General features: G+C 40.9%; 1 protein-coding gene across 1 annotated transcript in view; it reads right to left on the bottom strand.

Moving 5' to 3' along the window:
* LOC109826321 overlaps nucleotides 754-14,622 on the bottom strand; it is a 31,836-nt gene continuing 17,967 nt past the window's right edge. The window contains exon 3 of the mRNA XM_020393340.1: nucleotides 754-1,311. Coding sequence (XP_020248929.1) covers nucleotides 1,277-1,311 — 35 coding nt within the window. The 3' untranslated portion in view covers nucleotides 754-1,276. The remainder of the gene's footprint in view (nucleotides 1,312-14,622) is intronic.

Below are 14,622 nucleotides of genomic sequence, written 5' to 3' on the forward strand. Positions count from 1 at the left end.
GTTCCAATCAACCACATATCAATCAAATTGTTTACTTTAAACCCAAAAATAGGTTTAGTTAGAGTAAAACTCACGCACCATAAAAGTGCACTTTTAAAGGCTTTTTTTTTATGACAATTTAACTGGGAGGCGGATGATTGGAACAAAAACTCACTACAAAGGTAGTTCACGTATAGATTAAAAGTGAACGGTGCTTTCTATGTAATAACCCTACTTTCAAAGGTGATTTCTAGGGGGAGTGGGAAGAGAACTACTCACCCTTAGTTATTTCTACGGTTTCTTCCTTGTCTAATTCTTCTCCCTGCCTGCTTGCCCTTTTCGGCGGTTGTAGTATCACAAAACCGAAGGAAAGGGGCTTTTTTTTTTACTCCAGTGATGCAATAGGAGACTATCTGAAGGAAAGGGGCTTACCTGCCATGACAAGAGAGAGGGAAGACCAGTCATTCTTGATCGACTCCTATCGAGAAATCTGTCTCTTGCGAACATGGCGCTTAGGCACAGGCCACTAATTGCAAGTTATCAATCGTCTCGTCAGGATTCCTGGGGCATGTCCGAGGTGGAGAATAAACATGCCCAAGGGTGACCATAGCTTGCGGCTCCCAGGTGAGAATTCACACCCTCTCAAAAGAGATCACTGCAGATATAGATTCCATGGAAAGTATCGTGATCCTCCAATAAGAAGAATATAAGTTTCTACACTATTGAGTGAGGATGACAATGAGAAGCAACACACAAGGTTTAGACATCAAAACATTCGGAACATTTTTTTCAACAAAAACTCCTGCAAGCAGTAATACCAATTTAGCGTTCAAATAACTGCATACAAGGAAAATGTCACAAGTCGAGGTCTGCAGTATGATAGAAACTTCACTATTACAACTCAATCTGAAAATTAATTTATTACAGAATACAAGAACTCATAGAAGCAACCTACATGTTCTTATTCACCAAAGATCCTAACCACACCACAAGGCAATAAGATGGTTTTTGTCGGATCATTGAATAATAATTGGATATTGCTCCAAGCAGTCTAGCTCTTGATACAGAAGCTTTACATGGACAAAGCAGCAGCAAAGTGCGGCCAGAAATTATCTAGCCAACTAAAACTACCTCCTGGGATACGTTACAAACTATTGATTATAATACAAGCAAATCTTGCACTCGAAGTTCTCATTCTGTCTTCTAATCAAATATATCGACACCATTAGATCCAAAACTGGCACCACGGGATGGGCACTTCCTATGCCAGCTCATCAAGGTTCTTCGGACACATTGACTATAGAACAAATGGTAGCATTTGGCAATAACAACCTGCAAGCAACAAGAGCAAGACTATTCAAGTGTTCTATCACTTCCAAGAATCCCTTGTATCTTGGTAGCGCATTATTGTGCAAAAAAATATCTGTATCCGAGGAAATATTAGTATTTGTATCCGTATCCATTGGAATGCGCTACTAAAATGTGTATCTGATAGGATATGGTTACGGATACGTATATGCAGTGAAATATCAGGATTCGTATCCGAAACAATATATATTAGTCAACTGATCTAATCTCAACTTTTCAAATATAACGAACATATTAATGAACTCTCTTGTATCATATGAAATCATGAACTATATGCTTTACAATATTATATAATTTTCACAAATCCGTCTTGTCTCCATATGCATATCTGTTTATATATCCGCATGCATATTCGTATCTGTATATGATTTTAGTGGATATATGGATATGAATTTCCCTTACTGAGACATATATTTGTGATTGGTAAGTGGTTACGAATATGGTAAGTACCATATCCAAGCCATATCTAAACCGTTTGCACCCCAAAATTGTAGACATCCAAAAATGCCAAAAGAAAGACGAACATCATCCAGAAGTTCGTTGGAAAGCGTCGAAGTTCATTTTCAAAGATGAAGTTCGCTACGTAGCGAGGCTCAGCATCTAGACGAGGCTCGCCACGCAACGAGGCTTGACATCAAGACAAGGCTCGCTACGCAGCGAGACTCAACATCAAAGATGATGCTCGTCACGCAACGAGGCTCGACATCAAGACGAGGATTGCCACGCAGCGAGGCTCGATATTAAGGACGAGGTTCGCCAATGTAGCGAAGCTCATCACCCACATTAAATCAAATTGTAACGGCTCCGAAGACCCAGTCAGCCATATGAGCTAAATCTCAAGAGTTAGTTACGCCCACGACCCCACGATTGTAGCACGTCAGTTACGTGCTAAAACTCTATAAATAGCCGCAAGCAGCTATGAAGAAAGAACCTTTTATCAAATCCCATTTCGAAGATCATAGGATATTCCAAGCGAAGCTCTCGTGCACAAGTTGAAGGCCCGAACTTCGGTCCCCGCAGCCTAAGCTATCGTCAGAAGCTCTTGCGATCTGTTTCTGATCGTCAACAGGAAGCAATCTCGACTCAAGCATCGAGTGAAACATCCTCTCGCCACCTAAAACTCACCTCAAACAAAAGAAAGGTCAAATCAATCTTCTCTTTCTCTGTAATCGAGAGTGTTCCTCTGTAATTGAGAGAGTGAGTGATTGTAAAAGGTTCTTACCAAGTGTTAGAATTCATTCTTAAAATAAGAATCAATCAACTTCACTTTTTCGACCTTACAGAAGATGACGATCACAGTGGGAGCAGCCGTTCTTTCCGACAAACTGGTGATGGTGCAATCAGATCAGATTGCAGTGGGAACTGAGGTCGAAACTCTTATCATCGAGTTCGACCAATCCAAGTATGAGTAATTCCTCTCCTCTGGAACTTCGAGTCCCACGAATGCACGAAACTATTGTAAAGTCTCTTATGAGACTTCAGCCCATGTGGCTTCTAATGATTCATCTCGAGTTAATCTTGAGGAGAAATCTGTCTCCCAAAGAAGAGGCTCCAAAAACTAGCTGTCAGGCTAAGAAGTCGATTGTCAAACAACCTAACCGAGCTTCGGTTTCTACTAATCAACTTAGCCAAACTCAGGCTATTGTTGTTGAACCTCGCCTAGTCTTGACTGAGGCAGGATCTGTTGTTGCTCCACTTTCGAGACATGCACGACAACGTCGAAGACAGAATCAAGCTCGCCGAAAGGCTCGAGTATTGGTCTTGTTGGACGGTTTCCACTATCGACCGAAAGGAGATCAATCCAAGGGTCGATTGGCTGAGGAACGTTCAAATGACGAACCTCATCCCCGCACCCAAACAGGCTCAGTTAATGAACCTCGTTCCCAATGCGAAGTTCGACCAACCCTAATGAGTGTTCGAGCTGACCAAACTCAGGCTCGTCAAAAAAATGAACCTTGAGTTGATGGTCGAAAGAGAAGGCGAACGTAGCAAGCTCGTTCAACCAACCAACCTCGTCATGATGAAGTTTGTACAACTACCCACGCTCGTCAATATCTATCATTTAGAGGGTCTTGCTCGAGTAAAACTAAATGCCCAGAATCGACTGGGGGTAGTTCCACCATAGATCTCCGTGACTACCTCACACGCAAACGTAGCATGTGTCAGATACAATCTCATTGCTGCTGTGAGAAACTTATTTTAACAGTGCTTTCCCAGTTCTCATGTGACGAATCGCCACATAAATCTATAATTTTTTAAAGATTGTCAGTCATCGGCGATTTTGACATCTAGAAGAAGACGCTTTCGTCCTAAGAAACAAGTATCTAAGAATCGTCACGTTGATGTGACGATTAACATGGTTGGTAAAGGCAAAGGCAAAGCTTTAACCGATACCTCAGAATCTTCTGACCCTAAATTTTCCCCAATGTTATGAGGAGCGCTTATTGAAGGACAGAGTGTTTATCAACACACTCGTACTCGTACAGGAGTAATAATTCCTTTGGACTATCAACGACTTTCTGGCATATCTGATGATGTCAATGAAGAACCTGAGAATTCCGCTATTACAACATCATAGCCTTCTAGTACCGATCAAAGTGAACAGACGAGTGCTCACATGGCCGGAAATGAAGAAGATACAGCAAGGAGATTAGAAGAACAAGAAACTATCCTCAAACAACAAGAGTCTATCAGGCGCATGGAAGCAATAATAGAGAAACTTCTTGGAGAAAAGAAAAAGAAGAAAGCTATCACTGAGGGCTCAGGATCAAGGCGTAAGCGACCTTCGCCCGCTGCTGAAGAAACTAGCCGTGGGGACCAAGAGGACGAAGAGGAAGAGATCTTCAAAATTCATTCTAAATCATTCAAGGCTGAATCAAATCCTCACACGAAAAAGCGAGACAAAAAACTGGACGACTTCCAGAAACAATTGGATGCGTTAAAGCTGTAAGGAAACTTTAAGGAGCTAGGGTGACCAGGCCCTATCCTTCTGAAAGGAGATAGGGGTGACCAGGCCCTATCCTTCTGAATGGGATGTCGTACCCTATCCTCCGAAGTTTAAACCACTCAACCTAGTGCAATTCGACGGCAAGGGTTCCCTTTCACAACATATCTATTATTTCCAGACACAGACTAAACATATAACGGGCAATGATCCTATCATGACCCGATTATTTATTAGCACCCTCAAGGGGGTTGTTTTTGAATGGTTCAGAAGATTGAAGCTTGGGTCCATCAAATGTTGGAAGGACTTGGAGAGACTTTTCATGGCCAGGTTCTTTGATGACGGCACGAAAAACAAAAGAAGACGGAGTCTGTTAATGACTTTATCAAAAAATTCAAGAACTGATCACTACATTCTCGTGATCAGGTCCCGGAGGCTACACTCATTGAAATGTGTAGAAACAATCTCTCCATCAATGTACTTTCGAAGATGGGCACGGTTGAAGCTCACACATGGAAAGACTTAGTCTGACAGGGAGAACAGGTTGACAATATACTCAAGAGGATGGACGCTGAAGAACCTCGTGAGCCTCGCCCAAGGAAAGGGGGTAACCAGAAGCAATCAAAAGGAAATGACACATTAGCTGTGAAAACCAATCCTTCGCCTAAGACCTTGCCTAAGCAAAAACACAAATCGTCCGATAGTCGTCCTCCTAGGAGGTATGACTTCAAGGAGGACCAAATCGTCCCGATCTTCAAATCCTTGATGAAGATGAACAGACTTAAGCTCCCAGAAGCAAAAAAGCATGAAGAAGTGTCGAAAACAAACGATCCCAACTACTGTATGTATCATAGAATGGTGCATCATCCTACGAAGGATTGATATATCTTGAAAGACAAGATACAGGTTTTATTAGAGGGAGGTGTTCTGACCCTCAGAGAAGATCAAAAGAAGGTATCCGTAAATATGATTGCCTTACAATTCGGAGACTTTGCTGAAGTTTAAGTTCAAGATGGTGTAAAACCAATTCCCCAGACAGAAACTTGGGTCGTGAATCTCGATCCCCATCGACATAAAGAGAAGGGCATGGTACCCTACAATACTCCTAAAGACGAAGTCATGTGGGTTCATCCTTGTAACGCCCCATAAAATATGTGGATATGTTTTTCGCATCTCAGATTCTAGTTCCCATGTTACCTCCTCAACGCCTCGATTATTCCATAACACTTTAACTAGCAATATGGACTTGTTCCAAACTACTTCTCCTTAAAGCCTAGCACTCGAACCGGTTATTTTTGATAAGATAGATCCTCCCGTAATGGCAAGGTTTGGTACGAAATGATGTGTCTTGGGTCTGGTACGTACTTCTTCAGGTTTGAGACATGAAACACGTTATGGATCTTCTCTAATTCTGAGGGCATGGCTAGCCGATAGGCGACATGTCCGATCTTCTCCAATATTTCGAATGGCCCAAGGTATCTCGGATGGAGTTTGCCTTTCTTACCACCTCTTGATATTCCTTTCATGGGTGCAGCCTTCAGAAATACATGATCACCAACCTAAAATTCTAGATCCTTACGTCATCGATCTGCATAGCTCTTTTGCCTACTTTGTGTCGTCTGCATATGTTGCCGAATGGTTTGGATCTTCTCAGTCGCCTCTTGGATTACGTCTGGTCCAAGTAATCAATGATCACCGGTCTCTTCCTAGCAAATAGAGGATCTGCATCGCCTCCCATATAGGGCTTCGTAAGGTGCCATGCCAATGCTAGAATGAAAGCCATTGTTGTAGGGGAACTCTACTAGCGGCAAGTACGTAGCCCAATTGCCTCCAAAATATAAGGTGCAAGCTCTCAGCATGTCCTCCAGGGTATGTATCGTTCTCTCAAATTGCCCAGAGGATGTGGTGAAGTGCTGAACTTTAGTCTAATCCCCAAAGCTTAATGTAGACTCTTCTAAAATCTTGAGGTGAAACAGGGGTCTTGATCTGATACAATGGATATGGGAATCCCGTGAAGCTTCACGATCTTTTCAATGTATAAGCTAATCAACTTTTCCATGTTATATGACATCTTGTAGGGTATGAAATATGCCGACTTGGTCAGGCGGTCAACTACCACCCATATGACATCCTCTCCTTTCGTTGATCGGGGTAGTCCAGTAACAAAATCCATGTTGATGTGATCACATTTTCATTCTGAGATGGGCAAAAGTCATAATAGTCTTGATGGTTTCTGATGTTCAATCTTCACCTATTGGCATATCAAACACTTTGATACGAATTCAGCTATATCCTCCTTCATGCGGTTCCACCAGAAGTTTTGTCGAAGATTCTGATACATCTTAGTGCTACCCGGATGAAGAGCATATAGGGTCTGGTGAGCTTCTCTCAATATCTGATCCTTAAGCTCCCCTTTATTGGGTACGCAAAGGCGATTACCCATCTTCAAAGCACCATCTTGAATCTTATAGTCTAAATATTTTCCTTGTTCAACCTTCTTCCTTATCTCACTTAACTCTTTGTCTTCCTTCTGTCGCTCCTTGATTTGGTCCAACAGAGTTGGTTGTAGGCTTATCTAACAAATCTTTATTTTAGAAGAATATTTTCTAACTTCAATCTCCATTCTCTCAAGCTCCTTACTTAACTCAGCTTGATTAGTTAGCAAACAAGCTGATGCAACATGATTCTTCCGACTGAGTGCATCTGCTACTAATTAGCTTTACCTGGATGGTAAAGGATATTTATATCATAGTCTTTCAGCAATTCCAATCATCTTCTTTGTCTCATGTTAATCTTCTTCTGAGTAAATATATACTTTAGGCTCTTGTGGTCTGTATAAATATCACATGATACCCTATATAGATAGTGTCTCCATATCTTCAGGGCAAAAATCACATTAGCCAATTCCAAATCATGAGTGAGGCAGTTCTTCTCATGAGGCCTCAATTGCCTAGAGGCATAAGCTACCACCTTCTCATTCTGCATCAGAACACAACCTAAACCTCTGAAAGATGCATCACTATATATGACAAACTTATATGAACTCATAGGGATAATGAGGATGGGAGCGGTTACCAACCGTTTCTTCAACTCCTGAAAATGTTCTTCGCATTTCTCACTCCATATATATTTGACTTTCTAACGAGTCAGATAAATTAAAAGGACTGCTAATTGGGGGAAGTCCTTGACAAATCTTCTATAATATCCTACTAGTCCCAAAAAGCTACGAATCTCAGTCACTGAGGTGGGACGCGGCCAGTTCACGACAGCTTCAACCTTCGCTGGATCTACGGATATCCCATCTTTAGTGATCACATGGCCCAAAAATATCACCTTAGCCAGAATTCACACTTCTTAAACTTTGCGTATAGTTGTTGTTCCCTTAGGGTTTGCAATACAATCCTCAAATATTCTTCATGCTCTTGATAACTCTTAGAATAGATCAAGATGTCATCAATGAAAACCACTACAAATTGATTTAAATATTATTTGAATCTCCGGTTCATCAAATCCATAAATGCGGTCGACACATTAGCCAGTCCAAAAGACATCACTAAAAATTCATAGTGACCGTAGCGAGTCCTGAATGCTGTCTTTGCTACGTTCTCATGCTTAATCTTTAACTGGTGGTACCCTGACCTTAAATCAATCTTGGAAAAATATTGAGCTCCTTGAAGCTGATCAAATAGATCATCTATCCTTGGGAGTGGATACTTATTCTAAATGGTCAATTTATTCAACTCTCTGTAATCTATACAGAGTCGCATACTCCCACCTTTTTTTCACAAATAAGACCGGTGCTCCCCATGGAGACACGCTGGATCTAATGAATGATTTATCCAATAACTCTTGAAGTTGTTCATTCAGTTCCTTCATCTCAACTTACGCCAATCTATAAGGGGCTTTAGATATAGGAGTGGTTCCTGGGACAAAGTCTATGGCAAACTATATCTCCCGATCTGGAGGCAAAGCTGACAAATCTTCAGGAAAGACATCCGGGTAATCTCTTACAACAAGTATATCTAAAAGTTTTTTCTCATTCAATTGGTCACTTATCACACAAGTTAAATATCCACTGCAACCTTGCCTCAACAATTTGTTAGCCTTCATAAATGAGATTAAGTGTGTGAGGGGTCTTCTACTTTCCCCTCATAAATGAGATTAAGTGTGTGAGGGGTCTTCTACTTTCCCCTTGAAAAACAAAACTCGCCTCCGCTTGTGGTTTAAATTTTACTAATTTTCTCAAATAGTCTACAGTAGCATGATGAGATGCTAATCAATCCATTCCTAAGATAACATCAAAATCTGACATGTCTAGGCATATAAGGTCTGCATTCATGACATGATCACTCACTAAAACTCCACAATTCTCATAAACATATGATGCTAAGAGACTACCACTCATAGGTGTGGAGACAATTATCTCACTACTTAATATGCCGGTGAATTGGGAAAGTTCCTAGCAAAGTGAGGAGATACAAAAGAATGTGTAGATCCAGGGTCGAAAAGTGCATGAGCGGTGAATGAGCATATGAGAAGAGTACCTTCCACCACAGATGGTGATGCTTGTGCATCCTTCCTTATCAGAGTGAAAACTCTTCCTTGGTTACTCTGGTTTTGCTGCACACTCTGGTTAGACTGAGCCTTCCGCTGGGAGCACTTGATTGTTGTGAGGCATTAGCTCGAACTGCGTGATTTCCTCCTGGTGCTCGCTCTGTTATCGGTTGATTCCTCAAGGTTAGACAATCTCTCTTGAAATGCCTTGGTTGACCACACTCGTAACATCCACGGTGAAGTCTGCAATATCCGGAGTGATGATTTCTACATCTGGGGCAAACTGCTGACTTGTCTGGCTGGTTTGTTCGATCACGACGAAAGGGAAATTTTGTTGTTGCTGACCTCCTGGGCTGATTCAATGCTAACTTGTCGGTTATGGGACCTCCTTTGGTCTATGGGCGTTTAGCTGAATTTTGCTGCTTATTGCAGATCTCATTATACTCTAGCTGGTCTTTTTCAATTTCAAACGCAGTCTCGACCAGTTCTGCGTAGTTCCTGATCCTAAGAGCCACTAGTTTTCCTCTGATATTTCCCCTGAGTCCTCTTTCAAACTTCTTGGCCTTATCTAATTCTTCAGCAATCAGATGTGGAACAAACCTTGATAGTTGAGTAAACTTAGCCTCACACTCCTGTATTGTCATGTTGTTTTGTTGCAACTCTTGAAATTCGATAGCGCATTGATCCCTAACACCCTTCGGAATATATTTCTTATTCATAAGCTCCACAAATCTATCCCAATCAATCTGTCTTCGTGCAGCCCTTTCCAATCTTAAGGTTGCTTTCCACCAATGTTCAGCTTCCCCTCTGAACATGAAGGCAGCAAATGACACATTTTGCTCCTTTGTGCAATTTAAGACTATAAATGTCTTCTCCATTTGTAAAATTCAATCCTCCACCACCAAAGGGTCAGTGATACCCAAAAAAGATGGAGGTATGAGCTTCCAAAACTGTTCTAGGGCTGAGATAGCGGGTGTTGGTTGGTTGCCTCTAGGGTTGATACGCTGCTCGAGGATCTCCGCCAATCGTTCCAATGGATCTTGCATTGATTCTGCTTGAGCAACAGGCTGTTTGTCGGTATTCCTTGTTATTCCGATAGGAACAGAAAATCCTTCTTCCAATTCTCCATGCGTTGTCCTTCCACATCTGGGGTCTGATTTGCTCTTGTTCTCACTATTATCTACATGAAAATATAGCAAAGGCTCAGATTCCAGAGTTACTCATAGTACTCACATTGAAATATCTCTATTACTCACATAATATATATATATAAGGAATGTCAACAATCAACCTAGAGTACTGATCTCTCCAAAAGTTTTTTCATTGATATAATATTAACATAGACATATTCATCAATACAAGAGTTCTACAAAAGTATAATAATCTATATCTAAGATATAGATGAAAGTATGCAATCCCAAAATACACCACTTGGGTGTCCACCCAAAAGCCAAAAGTAATAAGATTCCTAATGTTAGTGACCCAATGGGTCAACCTCTAGGAAGAGGTTGAAGAGCTGCTAGAAGTAGACTCCGTATCGGAGTCCTTAATTGGCTGGGGTTCATCACCATCTAGGCTGATCTCCTCCTACTCATCATCCTCAATAGGATCCTCCACCATCGGCTCATCCTCTCATGTCTAACCCTCCTCATCAAGTCAAGCTCTCATTCAAGTGAAATTCCCTCTAGTATCCCACCAAGTAGAGGCTGTTGTATCCCACCAAGTAGAGGCTGCTGCACAACCTCAAATTCCCACTCCATAAGCTTCTCTAGATCCTCATCCTCCATAGGGTCCTCCTCCGACTCCTCGGGATCCTCCTCTATAGGGTCCTCCTCCTCGAGATCCTCCTCCATGATGTCCTCTTCAGGGTCATTCTCTTCGAGGTCCTCATCCTCAGGGTCCTCTTCGGGGTCCTCATTCTCAAGCTCGTCACTCTTCGCCAATTGTCCACGGGTATGATGGCCAATCAGAGAGTAATCCACTCTCTCCCCAAATGTCTCCTTCGGATCAGTCTCCTCAGAGCTGATCTCTCAATCCTCTGAATGTGTTGACCACACCTCCCCGCTGCTAATGGATCCTTCCATCCCAGAAACATTCGAATCAGAATCTGTCGTTCCAGTCAAAAGTTATTTATCATCATCTAAGGGTACAAAACCAATCTAATAGAAGTCTAGATATTACAAGAATGTCAGGGAAAGATAATCTTTCCATGACTGGTGTTTGACACCGACTCGAATCATCCCTAAGTCCCCTTGATATTTTATGTATGACTCTTAAGGTGTCAACCTGTGCTCTGATACCACTTTGTAACGCCCATCAGGAAGGTACATAAAAATTTAGGCATGACCTATCTGAAATAAGAATGGTCGACCTGCTAAATCTTTATGCACATCACAATATAAATATACTGAGTTATACTAGACTCAATTTTCCTTCTGTTGATGTGAGTTTGAATTAATTCGAATAACGTTTGGTAAGTCTAAACCTAGTTCTAATAGCTAGTATATGTACTGACAATTTCAGTCTACCCCCCTGTGTTGTTTTGCATGTAACATGTATTATAAAAATAAAAATTTGATAAAACTAATGGGACTTGGAATCTAATCCATCATATCACTTATATACCAAATTCTAGCTCATTTGCATAGTGCTAAGTACCCAAAATAAATCATTCATTCTAGATAGTAATCTCTATTTTTCTGCTGCAGTTTTAATAGGTGTAATTTGTTGAGAGCATAACACTTACTATACACCATGCATTGATGTAATATTTTTATATTATAAAATTAGACTCATGATAGAGTCATTTGGAACTAGTTTCATGCATTTTGGACATCAATTGTTATACCATCCATTCACCTAAATCTGCTGTATGTACACTACACTACTGGCGCTGTTGTGCATGTTAGACATATTGGATGTAATCATCTAGTGTAGCTTATACCATAATATAAGTTTTAAGTAGTTATAAAAGACAGTGTTTAGAATCTCATGTGGGTATACATGTATATAAGACTGAGAATCTTGGATTCATTCATTGGCCGAGAGGATCCCGACATAATCGGTAGGTAATCTTTCATTGTTTCCTCTCAAGTCTTTAAGAGTTCGATTGATTACTTTCTTGAAATTCCTGCGAGTTAGTTTCCCATGTTAATTTGTATATCTTATCACTTTCGTAATATTACTATTTGATTCACTTCATGCGTTGGCTCTTTGTGATTGCCTAGCCATTGTTATCCTAATGTTGTTTATATCGGTTTTATATCTTTGATATCCTCGAAAGATTATATTGCAACATTTCGACTTGCTTCGATGATTCGACTATTGATAATGATAATATTCCAATCTTTGTTGATAACTGATAGTCTATATTCATGGATTATGTCCTGTGTGAAGTAAGCTTCACCGGTGGGTGATAATAGTAATGTGTCCCGATAGGGACAATCCCCTGTGTGAGGACGCTCACCGGTGGGTGTATAAAAGCATGTGCGGGTTATTGATTACCCCATGATTGGGGAGTTTCGAATCCTGAATATTAGACCTTGATTATTCATCTTTACATGTTATTTCATTTCGATCAATAATTACGATATAAAAATGGCAACTTAATGTTAAGATCACTTTGTTCAAGTTTGATATCCATATCTATCATTTTCATTCGTTCCCTTGTGTTGTACCTGAGATTTTTACGGTTATCTATTGGGCCTTAGGCTCACCCCTATTGTTTCTGAATCCACTCGCAGGTCATACTACTGGACTGGCAAGGATAAGGGGATTGCAGACCCTGAAGTTGAAGATTAGCTCCAGAAGAAACTCTTAGTAGGAGTTAATTTATGTTCACTTTTGTAGTATTTTTGACTTATAGAACATGTACTAATGTTGTAGCCACTGCCATTATTGTAATATTTTGTAGTTCCCTTTAGTGTTTTTCTATTTTAGTATTCTATGGACTCTGCTGTCAACCTCGTGATTCTGAGTATTGCATTACATCTCCACTGTCTTATTTTTCGCCCTTCAGTATATCTATATTATGATGTGCATAAAGATTTAGCAGGTCGATCATTCTTATTACAGATAGGTCATGCCTAATTTTTTATGTACCTCCCTGAGGGACGTTACAATCCTGACCTACTAGCATACGAACATTGGACTTCATAAAAGTCGAAATCCTACAATGTTGTTTCTGCTATCCCAGATGAGGGGGTAGAAACTACTTTCCTCAGCAGCTCTGGTGAGGAGCAGTCAGCATTTGTCGCGCAATCTGAACAAGGCACTAGGTACTAGGGGAGGAAAATAATTCTTAAAGAAGTACCCTGAAGAGGTAGTTGCGCCATCAAAACCAATGAAGGAAGTAGCAGAAAAGACGCAAGTATCATCTAGCGATCCTAAGACAAAGGAACTTCATTATAACAAGGCACTCTAGAAGGATGCTCCGAGACCTCGAAGGCCCCCTATCAGTTTGATGTTTTAGCTCAGTTATCTAACATTCCGGCAAGAATTACTTTGTTCGAGCTCCTACGCCTCTCCCGGTCTACCAGGGAAGCTTTGTGTGAAGCGTTGGTGGACAATGAGTCATTTCTTGCTCATTTCCTGCCAAATCAAGCAGACGCACCAGCAGGGATGTGCGCTTAATGCCACCAAGTCTTTAGGGGACTGATGCCTTGCATCACTTTCTCCCCAGAAGACATGCACGTAAAAAACCCGAAGCATAATAGACCCTTATACTTTACGAGATATATCGACTCCATTTGGGTTGACCGAATCCAGGTGGACCCTAGGTCTGCTTTGAGCATCATACCATTGAGACTCATGCATCACATTGGGATCCCGCTTCATCGCTTGTCAGTAACAGGAACCATGATTTATGCTTTCAATACTTCCAACACTTCCAACACTCGTCCCCTTGGCAAGATTAAGCTCAAATGCCAAATTGGAGACTTGAGAACGGAGGTTACCTACTATGTCATCGATGCAGAGACATCCTACAATATGTTACTGGATCGACCTTGGATCCATAATAATTTGATTGTTCCATCTACTCTACATCAATGTGAGAGAGGAAATGTCAAAACAGTGGTCGCGAAAAAGGAACCATTCAAAGGAGTAGAGTTACTTTACTGATTCTATCCATTACCTTGATGGAGAGCCTACCGACGTATCACTTGTTGAGGACCTTGATAGCGGTAATGAGGCTGACATAGAGTCTGATTGCGAGTAGAGATTTGTCTTTAAGGACATTAAGCCCATCGTAATCAGCTTTGATAGTCTTGATGTAAACAATGTCGAGGATTATGACGGCGGGGTTATCTTTAATAATGATGATTTAGCTTACTTATCGTGTGTTAAATGTGACCTTGATATACCAGATATCAGTAGTAGTGATGCGATATCCGATTCCCTTCCACGACTGTATGTTGAACCTGCTTTACACATGCTAATCCAATCATCTTTCGTGAAAAGTCAACGACAAGTCGAATCTTCACAAGCAGTCTTCGTAGTACCAGCCAAGAATAATGGTCAAAAAGATATCATCTTTGGGCAAACTGAAGGTCCAATACTATCCTTTTGGGAAGAATCTGAAAAAAAGAAAGAGCCCCTCAATTCTCATACTTTGCGCCAACAGTGCGATATCTTATGAGGAAAATGGGATACGACTACACCCATAAAGAAGGTTTAAATTTGACAAAGGACGAAAGACACATCTTAAACCTGCCTATGTTTCGAAAGGGAAACCTGACGATTACTATCACAAAACTCACAAGGGATTAGGGTATATG

Source organism: Asparagus officinalis, chromosome 10 (assembly GCF_001876935.1).
Source record: "Asparagus officinalis chromosome 10, Aspof.V1, whole genome shotgun sequence".
Classification (NCBI taxonomy): Eukaryota; Viridiplantae; Streptophyta; class Magnoliopsida; order Asparagales; family Asparagaceae; genus Asparagus; species Asparagus officinalis.